This window comes from Canis lupus, chromosome 10 (genome assembly GCF_003254725.2).
Source record: "Canis lupus dingo isolate Sandy chromosome 10, ASM325472v2, whole genome shotgun sequence".
NCBI lineage: Eukaryota > Metazoa > Chordata > Mammalia > Carnivora > Canidae > Canis > Canis lupus.
The window spans coordinates 62231185-62255342 of record NC_064252.1 but is presented as its reverse complement, the minus strand read 5'-3'; the positions used below and the strand labels follow the sequence as shown (position 1 = coordinate 62255342).

The 24158-nt window shown below is 34.6% G+C and overlaps 1 protein-coding gene across 2 annotated transcripts in view; it reads left to right on the top strand.

Annotated features, from left to right (window-relative positions):
- Positions 1-24158, top strand: part of USP34 (ubiquitin specific peptidase 34) — a 244189-nt gene that overhangs the window by 206466 nt on the left and 13565 nt on the right. For both annotated transcript variants that reach the window (XM_035721667.2, XM_025468624.3), the window contains exons 59-74: positions 1188-1273; positions 2029-2197; positions 2302-2376; positions 3497-3648; positions 7127-7175; positions 7256-7360; positions 7439-7483; positions 8225-8329; positions 9723-9870; positions 14494-15128; positions 17035-17192; positions 19416-19494; positions 21041-21167; positions 22011-22118; positions 23262-23366; positions 23484-23608. In XM_035721667.2, coding sequence (XP_035577560.2) covers positions 1188-1273; positions 2029-2197; positions 2302-2376; positions 3497-3648; positions 7127-7175; positions 7256-7360; positions 7439-7483; positions 8225-8329; positions 9723-9870; positions 14494-15128; positions 17035-17192; positions 19416-19494; positions 21041-21167; positions 22011-22118; positions 23262-23366; positions 23484-23608 — 2271 coding nt within the window. The remainder of the gene's footprint in view (positions 1-1187; positions 1274-2028; positions 2198-2301; positions 2377-3496; positions 3649-7126; positions 7176-7255; positions 7361-7438; positions 7484-8224; positions 8330-9722; positions 9871-14493; positions 15129-17034; positions 17193-19415; positions 19495-21040; positions 21168-22010; positions 22119-23261; positions 23367-23483; positions 23609-24158) is intronic.

Below are 24158 nucleotides of genomic sequence, written 5' to 3'. Positions count from 1 at the left end.
TTGTCTCTGTGGATTTGCCTATTTTAATGATAAATGGAGTCACACAGTGTGTGTGATCTTTTGTGATCGGCCTCTGAGCAATGTTTTCATGGTTTATCCATGTCATGTATATGTGTTCTTTTCATTTTATTGCTAAATTATATTCCATTGAATGGACATACTAAATATTGTTTATTCATTCAGCAGTTGATGCATGTTTGGGATGTGTCCCTTTTAGGGCTATTTTTGAATAATGGTGCTGTGCATATTTATGTACAAATACTTGTGTGGACATAGGTTTTTCAGTTCTTTTGGTTATCTACCTAAGAGTTGAATTCCTGAGTCATAGAGTCATTCTAGGTTTAACATTTTAGGAACACTTAACTGTCTTTCATGATGTCTCCACAGTTTACATCCCCACCAGAAATCTGTGAGCGTTCCTGTTTTCACTACATCTTATTTAGCATTTGTTACTGTCTTTTTGATTTTAGCTATCCTAATGAGTGTGAAGTAGTTGTGGCTTTGGTTTGCATTTCCCTAATAATTAATGATAGTGAACATCTTTTAATTTGCTTACTGGCCATTTGTATATCTTATTTAGAGAACTCCCATCTCTTTTTATTTTTTTATTTTTACATATTTTTTAAGATTCTATTTATTCATTCATGAGAGACACACAGAGAGGCAGAGACACTGGCAGAGGGAGAACCAGGCTCGATGTAGGGAGCCCGATGTGGGACTTGATCCTGGGAGTCTAGGATCATGCCCTGAGCTGAAAGCAGGCACCAAACCGCTGAGCCACCCAGGGATCCCCTCCCATCTCTTTTTAATCCATGTTTCTCTCAGATAAACCTAAATCATATTTCCTTCTCCTACTCATTGAATTCTGGCAAAAGATTGGGATGCCTAGATGGCTCAGCTGTTGAGCATGTGCCTTTGGCTCAGGGCATGATCCTGGAGGCCCAGGATCAAATCCCACATCAGGCTTCCTGCGTGGAGCCTGCTTTTCTCTCTGCCTGTGTCTTTGCCTCTCTTTCTCTTTGTCTCTCATGAATAAATAAATCCCTAAAAACATTTAAAAAAAAAAAAGAATTCTGGCAAAAGATAATCTATGGGGGAAAATAGAAATGTGTGGCAAAGAATTTTGAAACATGTTAAGTTTTTAGTATCTTTGGTACCTGATATAAGTTGGCTCTTTTCCTTTTTAGATGTTTCAGCGTTTGTGTATCCATGTGATTCAGAGACTCAGACCTGTGCATGCTCATCTTTATCTACAGCCAGGAATGGAAGATGGGTAAGAAGTACCTTTTTTGAGCATTTTAAGCTTTTTAATGACTGCCTACAGAGTATTTTAAATACCCACATGGAAATATTTAGGTTCAAGGCACCTGGGTGGCTTAGTTTGTTAAACATCTACTTTCAGCTCAGGTAATGATCTCAGAATCCTGGAATCGAGCTCCACATCAGGTTCCCTGCTCAGTGGGGAGTCTGCTTCTCCCTCTCCCTCTGCCCTTCCCCCAGTCTGCTTATGTTCATTCTCTCTTAAATAAATAAAATCTCTAAAAAAAAGAAAAAAAATATTTAATTTCTTCTATTTTAAAGTCTGTAATAATGTAAATCAAGAAGAAAAAACAGTATTGTTTATTTTTAATTAAGTGCCTCAAAATGCTCTACAAATAACTTCATGACTGAGTCTTTTTATTTAGATTGATTTAGCCAGATACCATAATTGGAATCCACCTACTTAAATTACTGCAATTGGTTTTCATTATAAAAGGATGAAAGAAATTTGTTTTTTTTCTATTTTTATTTATTCATGAGAGAGAGGCAGAGACACAGGCAGAGGGAGAAACAAGCTCCACACAGGGAGCCTGATATGGGACTCGATCCCAGGTCTCCAGGATCAGGCCCTGGACTGAAGGTGGTGCTAAACCGCTGCTGAGCCACCCGGGCTGCCTGAAATTTAGGTTTTTAAGGATATTTCTCTTCCTAGAATATCTTTCCACAGAGTTAATACTGTTTCTAAGGTATATTAAATTGTGTTTTCAGGTCAGATGACATGGATGCCTCAGTAGAAGATATTGGTGGTCGTTCCTGTGTCACTCGATTTGTGAGAACTCTGTTACTAATTATGGAACATGGTGTAAAACCTCACAGTAAACATCTTACAGAGTATTTTGCCTTCCTTTATGAATTTGCCAAAATGGGTGAAGAAGAGGTAAGGCTATATCTTGTTTATCTCTGGGATTATGTACCTATTTTCAATATTTAAAACTTAATTGTTTTTGTTTTATATTTTTAAATCAATGTTTTCATTTTTAGAGCCAGTTTTTGCTTTCCTTGCAAGCCATATCTACAATGGTACATTTTTACATGGGAACCAAAGGGCCTGAAAATGTAAGTATAACTCTCTCTCATATTGGGGATTTAGGGAGCCATGTTTTCAAGTTTGTATCATAGAAGATCATTAGATATAAGATCCCTTTAAAGTCCCTTCCAGTGCTGATAGTAGGTAATTTTAAGGGTCTTAGATTGGTTGATATTTTTAATGGATATAGCAGGAGAATAATCAAGTGATCAATTTCATTAGCAAGGCCCTAGAGCATAAATTTAGGTAAAATGGCCACCAACCCACTTTGATGTCATATCAGTAGCTTGCTGTTTCAGTGACCGTTTTTACTGGCCATATTTTTAAGTTCTTGCTATTGAGTTTGTCACAGTTTTCCTAAAATTTAAGTATCCTAGTCTGTTTATAATATTAAAGCATGACATGAACTTTGTGTTGTCTTTAGTAACCACCTTGGCTTATGCTCTATTTATACTATCTTATTTAACCCTATCTCAACTCTGAGGTGTAAATACTATTGTTACGTCCATTTTACAGATCAGGAACTTGGGCATAAAGAGGTTAACTTGTTTCAGATTACAGTGAGTTGGTCTTTGATCTTTGGTCAGAATCCTGAGCTAAACTATTAACCATTATATTGTAATGCTTCTCAGAATGTGGACTTCTCCTGTCTAATTCCTGCATAAAAAGCTACCTGTTTAGACTGCTTTTCTTTTGCTTTGTTAAATCATAAAATCATTTCTGTCTCTTGAATTTAAAAGCAATAGAAGTCTTTGGAAGACTTGTTTGGATTATCTGAACACTGCAAATAAGGATACTTTAATTTGTGTAACTTACATTTTTACTGAATAGAAAAACTATCTTATAATGCTCCTATAAAATTTGATCCTGTTTTATCTTCCAAAGGACCTGCCTATAAGAAAAAAAAATATATTGAAAGATGTATACCTCTGTGAGGTGTAAATAGTCATAGTATTGAGAATCATGTTCTTTACAGTTCTGCTTGCTACATCTAAAATTGTCCTGAATGATGTTTAGTCAGCATTAGGCCTTTGATTGGTTGTTCTTCATGATACGTACTCCTACCCTGGGTAGACTGTAAAACAGTCAAGTTATTCTTGCTTCAAGATAATTCAATTTTAATATATTAGTTTTAACATTTTGTTCTAGCCTCAAGTTGAAGTGTTGTCCGAGGAAGAGGGGGAAGAAGAGGAGGAGGAAGAAGATATTCTTTCCCTGGCAGAAGAAAAATACAGGCCGGCTGCCCTGGAAAAAATGATAGCTTTAGTTGCTCTGTTGGTTGAACAGTCTCGCTCAGAAAGGTGAAATGTTTCAACATTCAAAATGGTTAAAGCATGTTTGATTTTACTCCTTTTACCTAATTGTTTTATCACTAATTTTGTTACATAATTCCTTTTCAATAATACCACTATTTATCAACTCTTGTGGCATAAGTATTTCAGTCCTTTGTATGAGATGACTTTGTACCTCTGAGTCATGTTAGAAATATACATTGAAGAAATATACAGTAAAATATTTAGCAAATTATATGTGCATTCATCCTTTAACCTGACAACGCTACTTAGAGAAATCTATTCCCCAAATACAGAAAGATGTGTGTGCATGGATATTTATTGAAGCGTTAAGTTTATAATAGAAAAAGACTAGAAATAACCAAAAAGAGAGGATTACTTGAAAAAAAGCAGGCATCCACTCAATATTCTATTGCTGAAAAGAAGAAATATGGAATATATCTGTACTACATGGAGAGATCTTAAGGGTCAATATTACCAAACAAAAAAAGCAAGGTGGATAAAAGTATGTATGGTGCTTTTTGAGAAAGGGGTGGCTATGGGGTTGCAGAGATTGAGAGCTTGTACACCCAATTTTCATTATTCCTTATTATGGATCTACTGTTTGCAATTTGTGTACTTGCTGGGATTTATTGCAATCCCAAAATCAGTACTCATGGCTCTTTTTACAGTCATGGGTGGACTGCAAATATCCATGTGCAGAGTGGCAGAAAATTTGAATTATCTGATACATACATACCTTCCCAGCCAGTGTCAAACAGGGTGACACTATGACTTCTTGTTTCATTTCTCATATTGTAAACAAATGTCCTTTTCATGGTTTATGCCATGTTTTTCACATTTGTGCTTTTTGTTGGTGACTTCATGTTTAAAACTGCCGCTAAGTATAGTGCGAAGTGCTATCTAGTGTTCCTAAGCTCAAGAAGGCCATAATGTGCCTTAGAGAAAATGCACATTAGGCAAGTTTCATTCAGGTATGAGTTAATAGTATTAATTTTCTGTGATTTCAGTGCTAATGAATGAACAATGTGTATTAAATAAGGTATCTTTAAACAGAAACACACTTAAAACAAGGTAACATATTGATTGGTTGAAGAAAATGTGACCAGAGGTTCACAAGAACCTGACACCCTGTATTTATCTTATGAGCAATGATTCAGTAATCACTAACTTGGTGTTTGCAACATTTTATAGAACATAAGTACTACAAATAACAAGAATTTACTGTATTTTTTTTATGAAGATTAAATCAAAAAATAAAAGAAGTTTCCTGTGGTTGGGGAAGGGAAAAACAGACTGGAAAGGACAGGAATGAAAGCTTGACTTTGAATATACTTTGTTTTTGTTTTTTAGATTTAAATGTAATCATGTAAATGTTTTATATAATGATAAGTAAATTAATAAAATGCAATCCCTAAAAATCAAAAGCAGACTGAAATAAATGAATTACATATTGACCTGGTGGCATAGCCTCTGGAGAGGAATTCGTTAAAATGACTTTAGAACACATTAATTTAACTGTAAATTCCTAGTTGTACATGAAGACATAAAGAATTGTAAAATTATCCTAAACTGTTCTACTAAGTATATTGTTCATAGTGTAATTGTAATTATTATCCTGAAACTAGCATATATCATAGAATAAAGCAAATAAGTAACTGTTAATGTCATTAGAAACCCAAGATTTTCAGCAAAAGACAGAAGGAATACAAATATAAAACTAGGTTTTTTATGTAAGTTCTTTAAATTTGAATTTGGAAATAACAGAATCTATGGTGTATTTTGTCTTAAGCAAACAAAAAATGTTTTATATACTTCCGTTTTCTGAAAAGGCTTAGAAATGCTGCCCAAATGAGAATGAGTGAGTGCTACTGGCATCTAAATTGTAATCCCTAGATATCATTTGCTGTGCAAGAAAATCAAAGTTCCTTGAAAAAATGGGCAATTCCAGGTTATGGTCAACGAAGGAATGGGAAGCGTAGAATGTTTTGTCATTTTGGAAAGGAGAGCTATCAAAGACTACTAAGATTGTGTTAAGAGGACTCAAGAACCCATTATGGATATTCCTGCTGGTCAAAGATTGGACAACTTGAACATCAGTAATAGAATAACTACAAGAGGACTAAAATGCATCACAGATGTTTAAATCAATGGTTGGTAATGGTACCTAAAAACAAATGAAACTACTTACTGGTAACCTTTGGAGTATATTAGGAAATCAAAACATAATTTTGGAAACATACTAATAAAGGAATGATACGAAGCATTCGTCTTACAAGCAAGAATTTACCTCATAGAAACCAAATGATAAATGAGAGGAAGCTCGCCATCTTGGAGGTGTTTGAGCTAATGAATAAGCAAATAATGCTGAAATTAGACAATCTGTATTTTGCACCCCAAATGAAGTAATGGATCTAGGAGATGATCATCAATGACTGACAATATTACAAAAAGACAGCCTTTCATTGTGTGCCTCCTGATGAAAGTCAATATCACCACCTATAAAGCATGCTTAAGATCAAACCTAGATATGATCAAGTGTCTAGATCTAAACTACCAGTTTACAGTAAATACAGGGACAAAGGAACAGGTTAAAGCAACACCACAAGGATATGATCAGCAAAATGGAAATGTGGGAAATTCTTCAGGACCACCTACCTACCTACTCTCTTCAGCTCATAAATTGCGAGATAAAAACAAAATTGGAGGGGAAACCAGTAGTCTGTAAGATATTTAAAAGACATTTCAACCACTTGCAGCAGAGGACTTTATTTGCAACAGAGTCAACAATTTATTTAAAAAAGTTTTAGAAACTTGAGGTAATCATACACTGGATATTGTATGGTAGTAAGGAATTGTGGATTTATTTAAAGTGTGTGAAATGGTAGTGTGGTTATGTTTTTTTTTATTTTATCTGTTAGAAATAAATAGATTTTTGGATTAAATGATAGAATACCTGGAGTTGCTTCAGAATAGTCCGTATTGAGTGAGTGGGAGGTACAAATGAAACAAAACTAGTCATGAATTAGCAATTTGAAGCTGAGTAATGGGATACTTCCATTATCTTATTATTTTTTTATGTATCTGAAATTTTCTATAGTAAAGAAATAGCAGAAATGGTAAACTGGTAACAAACTCTTTAGTATTTCTTAAAAGTTCATTTTGTTTTGAAGGGTCTCATGTCAAAAAATAAAAAAAGAACAACTCAGACCCATCCTAGTGTTTATAGTACACAAATATATAGAGTTAATTAAATGGGAAATAAATAGGTTTGGGCTTCTATATATCAATTCTGGAATCTTGAAAAGTTATCTAAAAGATGTCTGTCTAGCAAGTAAGTTTAGCCAGCAGAATGTTCAAAAATCATTTTGTGTTAGTGGCTTGGTACATTGTAATTGAATTGACAGTTTTGATGCATGTCATGATACAAATAGCTACAGTAGCACAGAGGGAAGAAAAACTTATTTCCACTAATGTTTCCTTTCAGGCATTTGACATTATCACAGACTGACATGGCAGCATTAACAGGAGGAAAGGTAATACTTTATATATTAGAGGATTTGATCACCCCACAAATAATAACGATTCTTAAATGAACAACTTTTACTTTTAACAGGGATTCCCCTTCTTGTTTCAACATATTCGCGATGGCATCAATATAAGACAAACTTGTAATCTGATTTTCAGCCTCTGTCGATACAATAATCGGCTAGCAGAACATGTAAGTGCTAAGAAACAGTCTTAAAGCTTTTTGGTAGTTTTTAAAAGAATGTTCTGAAATCCCCCTTTTTTGTTTTAGATCGTGTCTATGCTTTTCACATCAATAGCAAAGTTGACTCCTGAGGTATGTACACATTAGTTAATTCATGTTTTTAATTCATGTTTTTAAACCTTTCTAATTGTTGCTGGAAAAAAAATACCAAAGTATCTCCCATAACAAAGCTTATTTTTCATTATATAATCTGAATAAGCTGAGTTACTCCTTTATATTTTACTATCTTAAATGTAATTTTCCCAGTTAAATATAAATTTACGTATAAGTTCAACATATTGGCATGCCACATAGAAACTAAACTTTAAAATTGTTTGATTTGAAGCATGTATCATAATTGTAGTCAAGAAAAACGTAGACTGACCAGATAAAAAAAAAAAAAGACATAGATAATAATACAGTATTAAACAAAAGTAGTTTTGTAAAATGGTAATGTTTTAGCCACATTAATGACACTTTATCAAATGATGTAATTTACACCTTAGAAATAAAGGGATGCCACAAGAAACATTTAACCTGAATTATTCTATAAATAAGGTTGTCTCATTAATAAAAGTTTTGAGTGGTTTTTTCCAAGTTGATATCCAGAAAAATACATGTTTTCTATTATATGTGATGCCCATGCAAATTGACTTTGTATCCCACGTTGATCCTGCTGCTTTATGATAGTTCAAGTTTACATGCAGGAGTACTGAGATCTGCTAACCTAACATAGATTTAAATATGATGTGTAGAAAAGTTCCATGTGTTTCTTTTCTCCTGAAACAGATGGGTTCAAGTACATGTAAATACACAGTTATGTATGTTTTACAGGCAGCCAATCCTTTCTTTAAATTGTTGACTATGCTCATGGAGTTTGCTGGTGGACCTCCAGGAATGCCTCCCTTTGCATCTTACATTCTACAGAGGATATGGGAGGTAAGTCTTGGAATAGAGGTTTCAGTATTTCTTTTTCTTAGAAATTTATTTTTCTAATAAAGTTATTACCAGCTTAAGTACCATCTTACTTGGGTAATCCAAATGGTTTTAGAAGGTCACAAGTCAGGGAAGAAGACATGCTGCTAGTCAGGAGACTTAGGGGAGAAAAGGAGTTCTTGTTTCCCACAAATTTAAAGACTGTTGTATGTAGAGTCATAAAAATAGTCTTCAGCCAGTTTAGCGTTTTCATTCCCTTCCCTCAAAAAAAATTCTGTAAGGTGATAGAATCTTAGAAATAAAAGCCACATGTTTACTGTAGTTAACAGAAATGATACAGGAAGTACCAGCCATGTCCTTTCCTTCAGAATAACTGCTGAGATCGCAGAATTTCTCTTGAATGGTGGGAAAACCTACTTTTTAGACCAAGGGGTCAGCAAACTTTTTCTCTAACTGATCAGTTAGTAAACATTTTAAGTTTTGTGGGCTCTGTGATATCTTTTGCAACCGTTCAGCTGCTATTTTAGTTAATGTAAAATCATCTAGACAGTACATAAATGAGTGGGTATGGAACTGTCCCAAAAGCCAAATCTACATTCTTAAGATTTCTTTATCCAATGGGAAAAAATCTCCCTAGTAATGCAGTTACTACTTTTCATTCTCATGTGCAATAGTAGATTGGACACACAATAAGAAAAATAAAGATGAGAAACTACAGAATTAGAAGCACTTTTAAGTCAGTTTATAAATTGAATGAGTTCTAAAAATCATTGGGTCCCTGACTGCTTCTATGTTAGAGTCCTTGGCTATTTTATTTTTATTTTATAAACTGATGACAGATTTTTCTGAATATTTCCTATGGATAAATGTAGCTTTAAAAATGGAGAGGTGCACCTGGGCGGACCAGTCTGTTAAGCATCCAACTCTTGATTTTGGCTCAGGTCATGATTTCAGGGTCGTGAGACTGAGCCCCATGTTGGGCTCTGTGCTGGGCATGGAGCCTGCTTTAGATTCTCTCTCTCCTGGTCCCTGTACCCCTCTCCCCACCTTAAAAAAATTAATTTAAAAAGAAGAAAAACTGGTGAAACTTAGACACTAGTTTTCAAAAAACTACCTTGACTTTAAGTGATTAATGGCATATACCAAAAGCAAGTAAAAAAGTAACTCCTCTGGGACCCCTGAGTGGCTCAGTGGTTGAGTGTCTGCCTTTGGCTCAGGTCGTGGTCCTGGGGTCAAGTTCTGCATCGGGCTCTCACGAGGAGCCTACTTCTCCCTCTGCCTATGTCTCTACCTCTCTCCCTGTGTCTCTCATGAATAAATAAATAAAATCTTTAAAAAAGAAAGAAAAACTCCTCAATTAGTGGATTATACTCTGTTCTTGTCATTTTATTTTTAGGTAATTGAATACAATCCTTCTCAGTGTTTGGATTGGTTGGCAGTACAGACACCCCGAAATAAACTGGCACACAGCTGGGTCCTACAGAATATGGAAAACTGGGTCGAGCGGTTTCTTTTGGCTCACAATTATCCTAGAGTCAGGACTTGTAAGTTAAATATTCAGAACTTAAACCATTTGTTGTTCCAAGTTTTGCTCTTTTGTTTTGTTTTTAAGGCAATTATAGTAATGCCCATTGTATATTACAAAGACTTTTGGAGATACTGATTTAAAGGCCAAAGTTACATTATTAGTATTTGGAAATGGCAATGTTTTGCAAATATCCAGTGTTTTTTGGTGTTTCAAGGATAGGAAACTGTCCTGTCTTGGTTGATATCACCACCACCACCATTTTTGTTTCCTTGCTTGATAGATTACAAAGCATGATAAGCATTAATTGAAGAGGAACATAATAAAAAGGTATTGAAAATATTGAGAGAAAATATTCAATGAAATCATGGGAGTTAAATGATAAACACCTTTACAGAGGCTAGAAGAGAATAAACATCTTGGAAGACAGATGGACAAATGCGAAAAGTAGATATTTCACAGACTAGAAAATTGCTTGTTAAATAATATATTTTCTTTTGGTAATATTAAAAAATCAAAGCTGATTTTTAAAATGCATTTAATTATTAAATTTAATCATTAAAATCATACTTCCTAACCATCTGCTGAAAGGGCCTAGAATGAGTGATACTGCAATAGCAACTTGCACATGGAATGCCCCTAGATGTAGGTTTCTAAAGACCATTCTCCAATAAAACAAATAATAGCTCTTTGAAGAAATGGCTGATTCTAGGTCTGGGGCAGGTAATATACAAGATGAGCCTGGAGCATCTAGTAGGACCAGAAAGTAAAGAAATACTCAAAAAACAAAATGATAGGAGTATGTCGGACGGACACAGAACCAACCTGAAAGAACGCCCAATGGCTAAAGCTAGAACAACTTGAGTAGAAAAATTAACATAGTGCTGGATTATACCCCCAAGTATAAAATAAATACCTATGAATCCACGCTGATAAAGGATCAAATAAATAAATGGAGAAAAGACAAATCTCCTATACAAAAAAATTCTGAATGTATATATGTCCATCCTCCCTCCAAGGAGGTGGAGCTTAACCTCCCAACCCCTTAAGTGTGAGTTTAGTGACTTGCTTTCAAGGAGTAGGGAATGGGGAATGGGTTATGTAACTTTTTTTTTTTCCCAAATTTTAGTTAATATACAGTGCAGTGTTGTTTCAGGAAGATTGAATGATTTATCACTTAAAACACCCAGTGCTCATTATATCAAGTGCCCTCGGTGTCCATCCCCCACCCAATCCCCTCCATCACCCCGCAGTTTGTTCTCTCTTTAAGAGTTTCTTGTGGTTTGTGGGTAGCATAACTAGAAGTGAAATTTGACAAACATTAACTCAGCCAGGTGATTATGGTTAATATCATCACTGATGAGTGTTGATAGAATGTACCCTTGATGTGATATGATATAAACTTTGTCTGGTCTTCATTACAAAAAAACATCATTTGAGGGATGCCTGGGTGGCTCAGTGGTTGAGCACCTCCCTTCAGCCCAGGGCGTGATCTTGGGGTCCCGGGATTGAGTCCTACATCAGGCTCTCCCTCTGCCTGTATCTGTGTCTCTCGTGAATAAATAAATAAAATCTTTAAAAAATAAAAAATAAAATAAAATAAATAAAATAAAATAAAATAAAATAAAATAAAATAAAATCTTTAAACTGTCAAGGTTTTCCAAAATCAGGGAGAGCCTGAGAAACTGTCACAGCCAAGAGGAGCTTACAGAGACATGATTAAATGTAATATATCCTAGATGGGATCCCGGAGCCAAAATAAAAGAACATTAAGGGAAAACTAATAAAATCTAAAGTATGGAATTTAGTTAAAAGTAATGTGCCAGTGTTGGTTCCTTAGTTACAACAAATATACTATAGTAACAAGAGATGTTAATAGTAAGAGAAAAGTCAGGAGAGAATATGGTAACTATGTCTCTTCTGCCTGTCCTAAAATAAGAAGTTTGTTTGGGAAACATACCTTGTACTGATTGGGTACGCATGGATTGGCATTGGTACTCATCGGCTTGTTTTTCCTGCCAGTTTATGTAACCCTATAGTGACGGGTCATTTATAAATGCTGACACCTATGCTGATTGGCATTTATGTTCTGACTTCTGACCATAAGACAATAAAAAATATATCCTGAACCCAAAAAAAGTTTTTTTTAGCTATTAAACGTAATTTTCATGTACTGAGGAAGTGGCCTCCTCATACATGGCAGTTGAAGTTGTGAGTAATATTACTCTATGAGAGGCAGTTTAGCTATTTGTACCAAGATCTTCAAAATGCTTTGCCCTTTATAAATTCAGTAATATCATTTCAAGGATTCCAGTGTTGTAAATAAGTCATTCAATATATGGGTGCTTAAATAGCCTTATTTATTATGTTTATGAAAAATTAAAAACTAGATGTTCAGTTGGGAAATAATTACAGTCAATCATTTAAAAATTATAAGACTATAATAGTAATATGAATAAGTCCTTTTGCTATAAATTGAAAAAAAGCCCAGATATTTGAATGAAATCAATATAACAATAAGAATTATAGTAACATGTATAAAAGAAAAACTACTGAGAAGTATATTAAATCCTACAAAATTCTAAGGAATGCTTCAGAATGTTTAAAAAAAGTGGAGACATAAGTTTATGTCTTAAAATAGTTGAAGAATTGTCATATAGAAATGGAGATCGACTTATTCTAAGTTCTCTACAGTATAGAACTAAATGAAGGGACTCTTTAGTCATAGCAAGGCAGTGTTTAGCGTGATAGCCTATTCTTCCATATTGACCTTCCTGGAATTTATTTCTCCTAAGAAGACCTTATTTTTTATTTAGAAGCAGATAGCTCCTAAATAAATAGATGGTTTGGTATATAATAAAACTAAATGTTCATTGTAGAATTTAAGTGGGTCTTTGGTAGAGTATTTTGAACCTTGAGTTGTGTTTGAAAATGTTTCTTAAGATTTGGGGGTAAAAGTATGTAACCAAGTAAGTTTTTTCTAATCACAAATTACTTTTCTCAATAGCAACTTACACAGTGATTGATCAAGATGACCCCTACATGCCAAGTTTTAATATTGGAAACCTATACCAAATTGAGCCTAACCAGGGCGATATTAATAGGTGAAAAAATACGTAGAAATGTAATATTGTGCACAAAATTGTGCATAAGGTTTAATTTGAAATCTGTAAAATAGGTTATAATTAATTTTAGAAACCCTAACTTTATTTGCTTTGACAGAACACTGGAAATTATCAAGTTATAGGTAAAATAATGGGAGACAAAATTATAGGTATATTGAAGAGTTAAAAACTCTAAGGAATTGGAAGCCATGAAGAGGCTCTCTGGTGATTGTTTTTAGGAACATTAGCTCATGAATCTGACTACCGGGGTTTGAATTCCAGCTCTGCCATGAGATGTGTAACATGGGTGTAGTCTGACTGTTTTAAGTCTGATTGAAAGTGAGGATAATAGAATTAGTGCCTGCTACATAAAGTTATGGTATTAAATAGCATAAACATTTGATAAATGTTAGCAGTTCTTGTTGTTGGACCACCATCATCATTATTGTCTCCCAGGGCTAAATCTGAGTTTCACCTCTATCTGTGTGACCTTGGTCTTTGCTTCTCCAAGATTTAGATTTTCCAGTGTAACATTACCTACCTCCAGAATGATTGTGAGGATTAAATGAAGTAATATTTTTAAAGTACCTAGCTCAGTGCTTTGCATACACAGTAACTGTTTTTATGGATGAACTCAACTAATGAGTCATTTATTTCTCAGAATTGTATGCTTAATAACATTTTTCAGGTATGTTGAAGAAGGGATGCTTGATTTGTGTTCAGAGTCAGCCTAGAAGCTTCTAGTTACGGAATGAATAAGTCATGGGGATAAAGCATATAGCATAGGGAATATCAGCAATGGTACTGTAATAGTGTTGTGTGGTGACACTGTGGTGAGCACAGCATGACATATAGAGAAGTTGAATCATTCTGTTGTACACCTGAGACTAATACAACATTGTGTGTCAACTGTACTCATGAAGAAAAAATCTTAAAAATACAAATTTAGCCTAGGAGACTTGTAAAGATTTTCCAGTTAATGTTCTATAATTGGCGCATATATATATATATAAAATCTTCACCTTACAATGCACTTTAAAGTAGATTTCATTCTGTCTTTATAACTTTATATTTTACTGCTAATCTGTAAATTATTACAAAATAACTTACCCTTATTTTGTAAAGAAGAAAACATGCTAACAAAATTGAATGATTTGACCATGTTCAGACAGTCTTAGCTAGGTCTTCTGACTCTAAATGCTGTGTTCTTTTCAGGTTAAACCATATTATTTCCTGAGAAGAAATGCAATGATAAAATAAATGGAAAATTCTACATCTCGGGAAAGCTTCTATTAGTGCAATTATTGTTGCCACTTAAAAAATAACAATGACAGAATGGAAGATGTTTGTTTTCATCATTCCTTAGAAAGTTTCTTTGGGGCCAGTGGTAGAGCAGAAAGATATTAAGAAATGTTCATGTCCCTTAATTTTTATTCATTTTATTTTTTAAAGAGAAGAGTGGCTTTGTGTTTAATGACTGCTCTTCAGTCTGTTTTATATCTTATAAGGATCTGACAGTTTTGTTTTACATTTTATAGCTGCAGCTTATCTTCTGGTGTCCCTTATACCAAGCAATTCATTCCGCCAGATGTTCCGGTCAACAAGGTCTTTGCACATCCCAACCCGTGACCTTCCACTCAGTCCAGACACAACAGTAGTCCTACATCAGGTCTACAACGTGCTCCTTGGTTTGCTCTCAAGAGCCAAACTTTATGTTGATGCTGCTGTTCATGGCACTACAAAGCTAGTGCCCTATTTTAGCTTTATGACTTACTGTTTAATTTCCAAAACTGAGAAGCTGATGTTTTCCACATATTTCATGGATTTGTGGAACCTTTTCCAGCCTAAACTTTCTGAGCCAGCAATAGCTACAAATCACAATAAACAGGCTTTGCTTTCATTTTGGTACAATGTGTGTGCTGACTGTCCAGAGAATATCCGCCTTATTGTTCAGAACCCAGTGGTAACCAAGAACATTGCCTTCAATTACATCCTTGCTGACCATGATGATCAGGATGTGGTGCTTTTTAACCGTGGGATGCTGCCCGCCTACTACGGCATTCTGAGGCTCTGCTGTGAACAGTCTCCTGCATTCACAAGACAACTCGCTTCTCACCAGAACATCCAATGGGCCTTTAAGAATCTTACACCACATGCCAGCCAGTACCCTGGAGTGAGTAAAATTGATAATTATATCTGTATCTTCAAGTTGATTGGAAATAACCTATTTTTCCCCATTGTGGGAAGTGGTAACAAAATATGGAGGTATGGTCTACAGTCTTTATTAAGGACTTAATGTGTTTGTTTTCTTGAATATATGTATATAATGCTATATTACTATAAAATTTTTAAGTAATATGGATAATTTTTCTTAGGTTGATGTTGAAATTCTATCTCTAATTGAACTTAGCTCTTATCATTTGTTTTTTTTTGTAAATGTGTCTTTTATATGTGCCTAATGAAAAAAGTCAGTTTTGTGGTACGGTTTTAGGGAAGTATTTACTGTTTAGATAACTGATCATTAAGATTAACATGCTCTACTAAGCTGTGAGCTAGACAGTATTTTTATCTTAGCTATAGTATCTCTACTATACTCACACTGTATTTAGGTGAATGAAATGGTTAAGGGATCTATCAGGATACAAATATGTGCAGTCTAAATCTGATTCCTTTTTTTCTACAGACTATTTGTAGATTACATATTAAAACTTTCCCCCTTCATGTATGGCTGTCATTCCTGGATATTTCTTTTCACTGTTGCTTCTTAACTCTCTGTTGTAAACTGAATATTACACCAAGAGGATATAAATCTAGAAAAAGGGTTGGAAGAAGAGTGCAGAATACTTTTTTCAAGCTATTATAATATAGAAGCCACAAATTGCCAATGTGAGAAGTTTTTGCTAAATGGGAGATGGTGGGAGTGGAGGAGCAGGAGCTTTTTGACGACTTCCAGTGCTTAAGAGTTTAATTAAATGAATACATTGAAGAATATTTTAATTATTGGTATCCTTGAATTGCATACTATATTTCTTTTTCCTGTTGTAAAAAGGACCTTTCCTGTCCTTTAGATATGATGTAGTAAATTGTTCTCATCCAGAAGGAATAACCTGGTTTCCAGCCAGGAAATTTAGAGTGCCTAGAATAGAGGCAAGAAAGTGAGTATACTAAGTACCAAAAAAGATTCAAAGCCAAGACTGTAAGAAGACCAAAGGAAACGAAAGTGAGTCTGCCTGACCTCAAAGGAGTCAGGACAGGATTTATTAAGATTATCAAGATTCAGTGGATTTTCTTAATCACATTCACATAAAAAATATTTGACTTAATTACTAAACATGATGTCCATGGTTAAATATACCTTTGGATGAGTATTGGGCAAGATAGAATATTTATCTGATAATGTTGTTTCGTGACATCAATGAAATATAACATCTTTTATTGTAGAGCTTTATTGGAGGTTTTCATGAAAATGGTGCTTAAATCAATTTTTTCCATGGAAATTTTGGAATTGGGGCTTTTCAGTTCATTGATAAGTATGCCCACATGCCCATGGTAAAGGAATTTATAAACCCACAGTTAACGGTTTTGCTTAAATATTGGTTTCCACATTTCATCAGTCAGAAAGTTGAACTAACGATTCATCAGTCTAGAAAGAACATTCCAAATGTTTGCATAAAGGGTTTTCTCAGAAGTGGTATTAATTCAAATGTTAGTGAAAATTTTGTGATGAAAATTGTGTTTTCTCATTAAAGAAATGGAGCAAAGGATTAGGGTAGCATGTCTGGATGCCCATTTGAAGTTACAAAGCTAGTGCTTGAAACAGTGTTAAGACTAAAAATGAACCTAAAAATGAGTCTACCTGAAAAATTTAAGATTATTTTCTTTTAGTGAAGAATATATTAAATTTTAAAAATAGAATTCATTGGTAATTTTGTAACTATTCTTGAAAGGTAGTGTAATCTGATATAATTTGTTTAGTTTTAAAAGCTGACAAGTGGGTCTAACATTCAGAAATGAGAAGCAAACATTACAGAATGTTATAGGGTTAAAAGATCACCATAATGCTTATTTGCCCTTTTTAGGCAGTAGAAGAACTATTTAACCTGATGCAGCTGTTTATAGCTCAAAGGCCAGATATGAGAGAGGAAGAATTAGAAGATATTAAACAGTTTAAGAAAACAACCATAAGTTGTTACTTACGTTGCTTAGATGGCCGCTCCTGCTGGACTACTTTAATAAGGTAAAAAGGTGTTTTCTGGTGTTTTGGTTTTTTTTTTTAATTTGTTTGTTTTTCCAAGTGAGGGAATGGGGACCAGCCTTTTGACACTTAAAGAGTTATAATTATTTATAACCAAAAGTTTACCAATTCTTTAATTAGGGAAGCATTTTTGCATTCAATCACCTTGGAAAGATTTATCTTGTAAAAAATGAGTTACTTTTAAACAGTTTTTGGTTTGGTTTGGTTTTGGGTTGTATCTTTTATCACAATCATAGAATCAAGATTGGAAGGAACCTTAATATACAGTCTTAAGCCTAAACCTTGTATCCTCTTCTCTGTTCTGATTCATCCTGCCTTATGCTTGGAGATTTAGTTCCACAAGCTTCCAGAAATAGCTTTCTCCATCTTTGGATGAGACTTAATGTATTTTTCATTCTGTCTAGCCCAGATTTACCTGTCTTTAACTGTAAGAATTAGACAAAGTAACAAAATATCATCTTTATCGTTGTTCAGAGCTACAGAAGTTATTGAATGGTTATAAAGGAACTCTACAACAAATTATACATAATTCCCTTTAACTGTGGAAATAAAGGCCAGGTCAATTTCTTTCCTTTTTTTTTTTTTTTAAGTGGTGGGCAGCAAAGCAAAGTTTATTGAGCGCTAGTACAGAGCTTCTGAAGAGGGATGGGATCCAAGAGGGTTGCCCAGTCCAGGTTAATTTCTTAAAGTGCTTCTGTGTATTACATCTAAGATTTGGAGGTAATGTCCTTTATCAGGCACACATTTTTTGGTAGTACTTCTTTGAACATTACAGCATTTTTTTTTTAAGATTTTTAAAATTTATTTATTCATGAGAGACAGAGAGAGACACACAGAGAGAGAGGCAGAGACACAGGCAGAGGGAAAAGCAGGCTCCCTGCAGGGAGCCCAACGCAGGACTCCATCCTGGGTCTCCAGAATCAGGCTCTGGGCCAAAGGCGGCGCTAAACCGCAGAGCCACCCGGGCTGCCCACATTACAGTATTTTATGCTTAACCCAAGATAAGGTTATTTCAGATTATCTTCTTCAGAAAACTTTCAAATTTGATTCTTTATTAGTACACAAAATGAATTAATTATGCTTTTGGCAGAATTCCTCTAAAGGAATTCTTTTAAAGTTTTGATATTAATTTTGAATACATTTTGTTTCCAAGGTTTACTACTTAAAGCTTATTCTCTAAAAGAAATAGAAAGATTTTGAGCTTTCTTAATTCTTTTTTTTTTTTTCTTTTTTGAGCTTTCTTAATTCTTTTTTGAAAAAAGGAAAGAAAACATAGGGAGTGCCTGGATGTCTCAGTTGATTAAGGGTCTGCCTTCGGCTCAGGTCATGATCCTGGAGTCCTGGGATGGAGCCTCCCCACTTTGGGCTCCCTGCTCAGCAAGGAGTTCCCTCTTCTTCCATTCCCTCTTCCCCCATAACTCATGCTTGTATTCTCTCTCTCTCATTCTTTTTTTTTTTTTAAGATTTTATTTATATATTCATGAGAGACAGAGAGGCAGAGACATAGGCAGAGGGAGAAGCAGGCTCCCTGCAGGGAGCCCGATGTGGGACTCAATCCCCAATCCCAGCACTCTGAGATGCTCAACCACTGAGCCACCCAGGCATCCCTCTCATTCTCTCTCTCTCTCTCTCTCACATAAATAAATAAAAATCTTTTAAAACAAAACAAAACTAATTGAAGTAAAAGGAATTCCAGTTGTACTACATATAGCAGCAGTTTCCAGTACCTAATAATGAAATTAGGTCCATTAACTGCTTTTGATGATTATCACATAGATTATTTTCAGGGCCAAAATGTATTTCATGTTTTCCCCCTCATGTTTCTCTTTCTTCCCAAGAATCAGCTGACAAGTGCTTGGATAGTATATTTTGTTTATCTAGAGCTTAAAATAGTTTAGAAGCTAAAAACACATTATAAAAATAAGCATTGTTTATACTGAAACTTAAAATATATCTCCATGATACCTCTCTTCCACCATTGTGGATAATTGTTGACTAGATACTAGCAGACATAACTTTTCCATGTTACTTAGAGGGTTTCTTAATATTAACTCTTTTTATTATATTACTAGGAAACAGATATAGCAGTCTCTCTCCTGTAGGCAGAAAAGAGCTAAATTACAGTTTACATCTGTCTGTTTTTTATCACCAAAGTTTTCCATTCTGATTCAAAGTTCTCAACCTGGACTTTTTTTTTTCTTCTAGTGCCTTCAGAATACTATTAGAATCTGATGAAGATAGACTTCTTGTTGTATTTAATCGAGGGTTGATCCTAATGACTGAGGTAAATATTTTAATTCATTTTACTGTAGATATATCTTATTTTAATATTCTCACCAAGACTACTTTTTTTGTGGATATTTAGAGTTTATGCTAGAGTGTTTTACAGGTGTCTGGATTTTTATTATATAGATCAGTAAATGCTATATTACAAAAATGTGATTAGGTCACAGTTTTTAGGTTGCTGTTTTCTTTATCCATACTAATTCCATACTTTTCCTATTTTGTGTTTAGAACAACCACTGGAAATAGTTTAGTTTTATTCATATCATTTAAAGGGTAGAAACAGATGAAATTCATACGATCTAATCACTGACAGAATTTCTCAAGAGCTCACTTATTTGATAGTATGAAACTGAGATTAGCTTCATCAGAGAAAACCATTGAGTCTGTTAGAGGTGATTCAAATCACCTGTTCATTCTTCCCACAATTCTTGAACATCCACAAACTATGAGATGATTTTAAAGCCATAAAGGTGCATTTTACCCCTTAAGTCTAGCAAAGGAGAGAAGATAAAAGAGTATATGCCAAGAGTACCTTGAGATGTAAGAGATAGGATAGTTTTCTTCAGTCAATAGTATTATAGAATAGGAATACAACATATTTGAAACTGTATTTTGAAAAATTTGGACTTGTAAAAATAAGTGGGAGAGCATCTAGATAAATGACTTGGTAATTTCTTGCAGAGGCAAGAAAGTATTGTTGTATTTGAAAAATGCTATTATTTCTGTTTGGCTAGAACAAAAGTATGAAAAGTAGTGAGAATTTCATTGTTTCATTCACCAGATGTTTGAATGTGTCTACTCTGTGCCAGTCATTGTGCTAGGCATTGGAGAAGGAGCAGTGAATAAGCAGACATGGTTCCTATTGTCACAACTTACACTGTTTGAATGCCACAGAAGTACATTGTCCGGATTATGTACTACCACCGATTCTAGACTATGCATTTTGAACTTCAAATAGTGGATGGTCTATAGGTTATAGGGAACTGATTCGAGAGGATTAGAAAACCTTTATAGAATGAAGTAGGAAAAAAAAAACTAAGGATTTGGAATTAAAAGATTTAACAAGCCAATAAAATTAAAGGAATTCTTCCTTTTGGAGCTCTTTCCCTTCATTCAGATTTACTGTTTTGGGTATGGCTGACAACCATTTCACCATTGTCTTTCTTCCAAAGCCCTGGAAAGTTAGTTAAAGCAGTCACCCATTCTACCCAATCTTCTTGTTGCCTGCTGCTTTGTAATTTCTAAGGCTTGTGGTCTTAGAACAAAGAATAATGAAAAACAAACTGATTAAACAGGTTATTCCTTCAGACCAGAAAGTATGCATAAAATATCAGCTCTGAAGGTGAGCACTGTTTTTATATTTTATAAAAGATCTGACTTGGGAGAATTTGACTTTTAGGTAGACAGCAAATATATTTGCTTTGTGCATATATGCACACACATAAGGTCTGAAAACATCTGTCATAAAGGATGAGTACTACCATTTTGTGGCTCAGTCAAGTAAAAATGAAATGAGGTTTTCCTTTTTTTTAAATCACTTGTAGTCTTTCAACACACTGCACATGATGTACCATGAAGCCACAGCTTGCCATGTGACTGGAGACTTAGTAGAACTTCTGTCCATATTCCTTTCGGTTTTGAAGTCCACACGCCCTTATCTTCAGAGAAAAGGTTTGATTATTCCTACTTCTTATTTTTGTTACTTCCCTTTTTTTTTTTTTTTTTTAAGATTTTATTTATTCATGAGAGAAACAGAAAGAGAGGCAGAGACACAGGCAGATGGAGAGGCAGACTCCATGCAGGGAGCCCAATGTGGGACTCGATCCAGGGACTCTGGGATCACGCCCTCAGCCAAAGATAGACACTCAAACTACTGAGCCACCTAGGCATCCCTTATTTTTGTTACTTCCAACTATTAAAGAGTGAAATAAGGATTTCAGACCACATCCTTCAGAGAATTTATCTTTATCTCTAGTTTATGTAGAAGATGGGGCTGCTGCTGGCTAACCATCAGGAAATGTTCATCATGACCTGGTATAAGGCTGGAGTGCTTTTGTTTATTCTCTTATGCCTGCCTAAAAAATAGGCAAGCATCCTATAAGTGTTATGATAAGATTTAAAAGATAGGGAGACACTTCCCAAGCACAGTAACAACATGGGTGTTTTGTGAAGGTTCTCCAGCTGGAAACCTCCATGGCTTAGGTTAGACCATTTTTAGTTTTAAGAGAAATAACTATAAAACCCATGTCTTGTGTCCCTGTAAAATTGCATGTGAACTCTGAACTTCATATAAATTTCTAGAAAATGGACATACTCATCCCTAGAGTATGTGCTTAAAGAAATTTGTCAAGTTTCACAGTAGTAGCCATCTCATGAAAATCATCACTTAGCTTTCACCAAAGATGTTTGTCATTAGATATTCTTAGTGTTAGCATCCTGTAGATAATAATAGAAAATAATTGTGAGGAAGTTTGAACTCAAATGACATTTTTATGTATACTTTTGTATTTGCAGATGTGAAACAAGCATTAATTCAGTGGCAGGAACGAATTGAGTTTGCTCATAAACTGTTAACTCTTCTTAATTCCTATAGTCCTCCAGAACTTAGAAATGCCTGTATAGGTAAGTTAGTTGGAAAATACATCTGTATAAAAACCTAATGGAAGATGATTTTTGTGGAATATTCTTTGTAAGATGTGGTATTAGTTATGCAGGGTTTGGAAGACACTTGTCCTTTTTATGTGTTACAATGGCCAGCAGGTCCTAGAAAATCTAGTTACATTTCTCAACATGCCAATAATTATGCTATATGATCACTGGCAGGTCATGTAGTATATCTGGGCTCTTTGTCCTTAGGTTACCTCTAGATATCTTCCAGCTCTGAAATCTTCTGGTCCTATATAAATAAGGTAGGATCATGCAAATGTTTGCAAAGGAGAGCTGATACTGTAAAGGGTTCGGAAGATTATTTTACTGCCTGTTCTTTTGCCTAGACACAGTAGCTGTTCTTAGACTCCCAAGAATTTTGCCTTTTTATTGATTACATAGTTATAATAAGGTGATAATTTGTGCCTGTTAAGGGATCCCCCCTCCCTCGTTTTAAATTTATACTGAATTTTGTTTTACTAGTTTAGAAGCCATTTAAAAAAATTCTCTCTAGAGACTGTAACTTTATTACCAGTTTCTCGAAATGACATGAATGGCTGTCATGTGTAAGCAGTAAGTTTTGGCACGTTTCGGCCTGATGTTCTGTGGAATTACTGGTCTATACTACACTAACCTCTGATTGTCAATAGCCTGTCATCACGAGCTTTACTTCTGTGTGATTAGTCCATCTAGCATCATGAAACATTAAAAGTAGACTAAGGATTAGATCTTAGATCCAAAGAACTTTGAACCTTGGATTTTCCGTCTAAGTTGCTTTGGTTGATTTTTTGGAAGACATGTCATCAATGTGCATTAAATATTTCCCTTAGTGTACTCTTCTCCGTGACGCTTCTCTTGGATAAATAGAATACAAATAAATAGTTTTAAACTTTGGTTTCTAAATGATGACTGTATTATGGTTAGTAAGTGTGCTGATCCAGATTTGATTGAACATCAGACAGAATTTCTCCCAGTGTCAGCAGCTAAAACAGTTTGACTCGTTAAAACTTGTCGCCTGCCATGCTGCCACTAGTCACCCTAACAGGGTTTGTGAGTTCGAAAGAAGCAGGTTAGAGATACTCTAGTTTTTTAATACTCATATTGTGTTTTTATTTTCAGATGTTCTCAAGGAACTTGTGCTTTTGAGTCCTCATGACTTTCTTCATACTCTGGTTCCATTTCTACAACACAACCATTGTACTTATCATCATAGTAATATACCAAGTACGTATTCATCTAGCACAGTACTTGAATGTGGTTGGTATTTAATCTTTCTGCACACTGAAACATGGAGATTTATTTTTTTCCATTTATTCTTACTGTACACTTTTAATGTCTTAGTGTCTCTTGGACCTTATTTCCCTTGTCGAGAAAATATCAAGCTAATAGGAGGGAAAAGCAATATTCGGCCTCCGCGCCCTGAACTCAATATGTGCCTCTTGCCCACAATGGTGGAAACCAGTAAGGTATGTTGGGATGCCAGGAAAACCATGTTTCTGTAGTACACAGTAATTTGAAATTTCCCCTCTGGCAGTTATATTAAACTTAAATGACCATTTTGTGGATCCTAAGAAGATTAGACTCATTTGGACTTTTTCCTTTTAGTGCTCTGAGATGTTGGTTGAATATTTGCAAAATCAACAATAAGCACAAGTAGTAAGTTTTTTCCTCCCTCAAAAAAAAAAAAAAATACCCTAATAGAAAGTCCTACTAGTATTTGTCACTAGGCTAAATTATAACTGGGCCATATATCTAAACCTGAAAAGTCAAGTTAGGTATTTACTATTGTTTAAATTTGGCCATTTAATTAATGACTTCTTTTACTGCCCTTTTAATTATAATCCTTTCACCTAAGCCTAATATCACTGATTGATAGCTTGACCATTTGTAGTCTTGATTCTTCTCTTCTAATGCGTATCCTAAAATAATGCTAATTCTAAATTATAAAGAACGTACATTGACACAAGATAATTTCTCAGTTTCAACATTTTTTAAACAGTTTTCCCCCTTTATCTT